This window comes from Salvia hispanica, chromosome 6, assembly GCF_029641045.1.
Source record: "Salvia hispanica isolate PSC_SH4W2 chromosome 6, Shi_PSC_v1, whole genome shotgun sequence".
Lineage (NCBI taxonomy): Eukaryota > Viridiplantae > Streptophyta > Magnoliopsida > Lamiales > Lamiaceae > Salvia > Salvia hispanica.
The window spans coordinates 20,195,153-20,200,522 of NC_142697.1; the positions used below are offsets into that span (position 1 = coordinate 20,195,153).

General features: G+C 35.0%; 1 protein-coding gene across 1 annotated transcript; it reads left to right on the top strand.

Annotated features, from left to right (window-relative positions):
• Positions 1-1,059: 1,059 nt before the first annotated feature.
• Positions 1,060-3,676, top strand: LOC125207525 (ACT domain-containing protein ACR4-like). Its single transcript, XM_048106906.2, has 7 exons — positions 1,060-1,338; positions 1,449-1,494; positions 1,561-1,675; positions 1,766-1,833; positions 2,207-2,803; positions 2,951-3,055; positions 3,147-3,676. Exons 1-7 carry the CDS (start codon positions 1,265-1,267, stop codon positions 3,489-3,491), a joined length of 1,350 nt encoding a protein of 449 aa, XP_047962863.1. The 5' UTR covers positions 1,060-1,264; the 3' UTR covers positions 3,492-3,676.
• The last annotated feature ends 1,694 nt before the right edge of the window (positions 3,677-5,370 follow it).

Consider the following 5,370-nt stretch of genomic DNA (forward strand, 5'->3'; position numbering starts at 1 on the left):
GGATTTTCATGTAGTGTTGTTTCGTGAGTTAATCAAGAAAAAGTAAAATAAGAGAGAAGAAAAAGTATAGAGAGTATTATTTCTATTTTTAGAATTGTTTCAATTTTAATGAAAAAAAAAAAACATTTCATTTCTAATGAAACAGAGGGATATACACTAGTACTATACTATTAAATTTGTTCCATAGGAGTACTTTATTTTTTGGATAACTATTGTCTCATCTCTACATTAAATTTTGTAAGTTGTATCGTTGACTTATATAGATGAGGAGTAGCATTAAATGACTAACAAATTCTGAATTTGTATTATATAATTTATACTACTTTCCCTCTAATAAAATAAAAGTACACTCTTTTCAAATTTGTTATGTTTTATAAAAATAGTCTATTTTCATTTATAGTAATTTTTCTCTAATTTCTAATAGTAGGATAAGTATTATTGTCCACTATAATATTCAAATCACTTTTTCTTTCAACACCATCTCATACTTTATCAATTGTACATTAAAATCCTTTTATGGAACGAGTGGAATACAATTTTAAATCTTATGAGCTTCCTATTCACACAAAAGAACATACTATAAACAATATTCTCATCATTAAATATTGGAGTACTAAACAGTTTCACGTCAATTGCCTTTTAACGAGCATCGTTAATACCATGCATTAAAGAGGACTTGAACCGCTCTTTTGCATGAGCATTCGACTCTTGCTTTACGTATCTCTTCATAAACATCATCTTTGTACTACTTTTTTCTACCATCTATTACTCGGACTTCAAGACTCCAAATCGCTATAATTATTTATGAGTATTTCTAAATTTAAAATCTTAGATATGCCACTGGATCCCAACTATGCCAAGCTAACTACATCCTCTCTTTTTTTTTGGGTAGAATCCAATCTCATAAGCAAAATTAGAAGAAAGTAAAAATAGGTAATTACCTAGAATTTTGAGAGTAATTTGTGTGTGACCGTACTCTCCGAGAAGGAATGTCGTTTAAGAGCAGAGAGACGCCTACATTAATTATGTATGTATGTGTGTGTATATATAAGTGTGTTGAAAGAGAATCCCTCCAAAATCTCTTGATTACAGCTCACAAGCCCACTGCCCCATTTCTCAACCAACGCCTTGAGAGACCCTTTTATTTCTCCTCTCTGCAAGATTTCATTCGCGCAAACAGGAAAGAAGAAAGAGGGGACCCTTTTCATCTTTTCACTTGTGAATTCTGACCCCAGAGAAAAAAAGTTTGATCTTTTTTCGAGAAATGTATCACTGGTCTTCATCAGTCAGAGTTGATGACGAGTTCCAGAAGCTTGCTTCTAGAATCAACCCACCGAGGTAGCATAAACAATTCGCAATTATGCATGCTGGAGAGTGCGTTCTCTGTTTTTGGTTCGATCAAAATTCGATTTGGAGGGTCTTGATTCGAGAATCTTTTTCTTGTGTAGGGTAACTATTGACAATGCAGTTGATGACAAGGCGACGCTCATAAAGGTAAGTGTTTGATTTGAGAGGAATTAGGTTTATTAGGATGTGATTTGTGGCTCTGAAATTTTGCAGGTTGACAGTGCTAATAAGAGGGGGTGTCTGTTGGAGGTGGTGCAAGTCCTTACTGATCTGAATCTGCAAATCAAGAGGGCTTACATTTCTTCTGATGGGGGATGGTTTATGGATGGTCATTTTTCCTCAGTTTTTTTTTTTTTTTTTCCATTTTGTGTTGATTGGGAATCTGATGATTTTTTTGTTTTACTATTCTGAAATGCAGTTTTTCATGTCACGGATGAATTTGGAAGTAAGGTCTATGATGATAACATTTCTGAGAAAGTTCAACAGGTATACTCATATATATAACCACTTTTTTTCTGAAAAAAATAAGTAAATCGTTAATTTCTATAATTACTATGGATTGCTAAGTTGGTGAGACTTTAGGGAATGCTGAAAACCAGTTACTCTTTAAATTCAGTTTTTTGTTCAATAGTGAGAGTATGCTCTTGAATGCTTAAGAAACACAGTTTTTTCTTGTTAGTTCTTATAATTAGTAGTACATCAGTTCAGAATTTGGTGAAAAGTAAGATTGTGCACAAGATGAATGGCACAGGAAAATGGACTCATGATTATATCTGAACAGTTAACACATGATTCTGCGATCTGAGCAACTCGTTTTTGCTGCTTGATTAATTTCAATTGTATGATGACTCTATTACAGTCCCTGGGACCAAGAGGGTGCAGCTTCCGAGCGCTGGAGAGGTCCGTTGGTGTGCAGTCCGCTACAGAGCATACAATGATTGAGTTATCTGGTCCAGACAGACCAGGATTGCTATCAGAGATCTTTGCCGTTCTTGCTGATCGTAAGTGCAATATAGTTGCTGCAGAAGTATGGACCCACAACTCGAGAATGGCTTCTGTTGTTTACATTACCGATGAAGCAAATGGAATGCCAATAGATGATCCTGATCGGCTTAATAACATCAAGCAGCTGCTTCTCTATGTTTTAAAAGGCAGCAAAGAATGGCAAAGTGCCAATACAGCTGTCTCCGTTGGTTCTACTCAAACTCAGAGAAGGCTGCATCAAATAATGTATGCTGACCGTGATTATGACAATCTAAATGTCGGTAGCGTGACTGATGAACGGATCAAGCCCCTCGTGGCTGTTGAAAACTTTGTAGAAAAGGGGTACACCGTTGTGAACATGAGCTGTCCGGATCGACCTAAGCTGCTCTTCGATACAGTATGCACCATAACCGATATGCAATACGTGATTTTCCATGGAACTATAAATGCTGAAGGGCCGGAGGCTCAACAGGTAACAATTTGCTGTATATGCAGAGCAGTCAAATGCATTTAATTATTTGAATATGCAATTAATACTCCAGCAAAGCTTTATTTGGTTCTTGCCTTTCATCCTTGTCGGTCTTACTGCCACTTTCTGTAATATGCTTCGCTTCGCTAGGAATATTTCATTCGGCATACGGATGGATACCCCATTAATTCAGAAGCTGAAAGACAGCGCGTGATTAATTGCCTCGAAGCAGCAATTAAGAGGAGATCATCTGAGGTGCAATTTAAAAATATTAATTTTGCATCAAAATTTTCACTTGCTCTCTTTGTAAAAGTGCCCCACATGACTTAACATATGTTTAATGCAGGGAATAAAACTGGAATTATGCAGTGATGACAGGGTTGGCCTTTTGTCGGATTGCACCCGTATATTCAGGGAAAATGGTCTCTCAGTCATCCGAGCTGAGGTCACAACGAGGGGCACGCAGGCAGTGAACATTTTCTACGTGACTGATGTATCCGGAAACACTGTCAAAAGTGAGACCATCGAGGCAGTAAGGAAAGAAATCGGGCTGACCGTACTGCACGTGAAGGAGGATGCATACTCCACCTCACCGCCTCAGCAAGGTGGCGGATTCTCTCTAGGTAGCATCTTTCGCTCAAGATCTGAAAAATTCCTTTACAACTTAGGCCTTCTTAAAACATGCTCCTGAAAGGTTAGCCATTGTGGTAAATATTAGGTGGCTTAAACATATACCTTAGTGCAGCTCGAAGAGTTAGCAAGGTAGTTGTCTTCTAAAAAAACGGTTCAGTTAGGGCTAAAAACAGTGGCAGTAGTATATTACTAACCCTGTAAAGCTTATAACTGTATATTTCAATTCAGTGTTTTTGTCCTTTATTTGTTGTAAATTGCATTAATATTCTTCTCCTAGTTTGCAAATTTAGCAAAATACCTTAAAAGGGGTTCAAGATTTATGTTTGCCTGATAATAAGTACTCCTACTTATTATGTATGGACAGATAATCAATTAATGTAGATTTAGATCCCTATATAAAGAAACAAGAGACGAATTTGGATGAATGATGGTATGGAATTGTTGTTGCCACAGGGAATGTGTTGCAAATAGGCCAACCATGCTGAAAATGATGACTTGTGCATAAATATGGAAAATAAATACCCTATTTACTATTGCCATATTATATGTTTATATACATATAGGTATGGTGCTTTATAACTTAGAGCAGTCACTTGTTATTTTCTTGGCCTTGTGGAAATGTGTAATCTACTTGCGCTGGTCCCGCAGACAAAAATTCTGAAAAGTGTAGTCATAATAAATTGTCTCTAAAGACTATGGAATTTATTGCTCTCTGTGAACATTTTTTAAAACTATTTAATATATTATAGTATTAGTTATTTGAAAATATGATACGGAGTACTATTTTTAAAAGTGAACTTCGAAGTTAGTCATTGTAGAATGCTTTGCAACTTCTTAGGTCTTAATTTTTTAAAAATATATCGGTACAAGTACAAAATAGATCCTTAATAAATTGAATGAGGATTTACGCAATGTCTATATGTACAAGTGAACAATGTCTTAGTAAGGATTTACATATGATGTTTTGTAATGCATTTATTATTAGCAATAAAATAATATAATAAGTGAACAATGTTATTCTAATGTAGCTATATGTATGTACGAGTATTGTAAGTGCCACAATTCAAATCTTATGCACTATTTATGCCACATAGTTGAAGGTTGTTTTAACTAATTAAAGCAAAAACAAACAATGGTAAATAATATAGACTCCCTCTGTCCGTCATTAGGAGTCCCGTTGCTTTTTGTGCACTCATTTTATAAAAATAATAATAAATAGTTAAGGTGGAAAATAGTAAAGTTAGAGAGAGAATGATGTAGAATAGACTACACCTTAACTATTTATTTAATAAATATTAATGTAATATTTCATGTAATTCTAAAATTATCCAATGAATATATATGAATTAGTTCGGGGTTTTTCGTCTCTTTTCTTAAAAAATGGAGGGGGTGTGGATAGAAATGACACGAAGATATCAGAACATCAACTGAGAAGAGATGTAGGAAGGGTAACTATAAAAATCTTATAAATAGTTTGATACACTAAATGTTTTTATATATAATATCTATATAAAAAAACTTAAAAACGTAAAAACGTACAATTTTTTTTACGCAACCCAGCACAACCAACCCACTTCGTTGGTGGTCCTTCATAAAAAGAAATTCCGTCTAGCTTAGCCCACTTCGCCGATGAGCCTACGCTAGGCTAGGCCCCAAGTTGCATGGCCCATGGCAGGCCCAGCCCATTTAACAACTAGTTATACTTCGTCTTTTCCACTCAAGTGACACGTATCTCTTTTGAGATTTCTTATATACATTTCTAAAAATTATTTCTTGTAATTTATTATTTCTTGTAATTTATTTTTTCTTCATAACATATATAAAATCTTGTGGGCAAATTTTCTCTGTTTTACATAGGACGAGTGAGTCGTAGAGTACGACGAATACAATGCATACCTACATCCACTCCGGTTAATCGTCTTACAATAAGGACTTAT

Excerpts from the sequence above, each read along its gene's own strand:
- LOC125207525 (XM_048106906.2), top strand. The coding sequence starts at position 1,265 with ATGTATCACTGGTCTTCATCAGTCAGAGTTGATGACGAGTTCCAGAAG. Across the intron at positions 1,495-1,560 it reads ACAAGGCGACGCTCATAAAG|GTTGACAGTGCTAATAAGAG; the intron begins GTAAGTGTTTGA and ends GAAATTTTGCAG. Across the intron at positions 2,804-2,950 it reads AAGGGCCGGAGGCTCAACAG|GAATATTTCATTCGGCATAC; the intron begins GTAACAATTTGC and ends TCGCTTCGCTAG.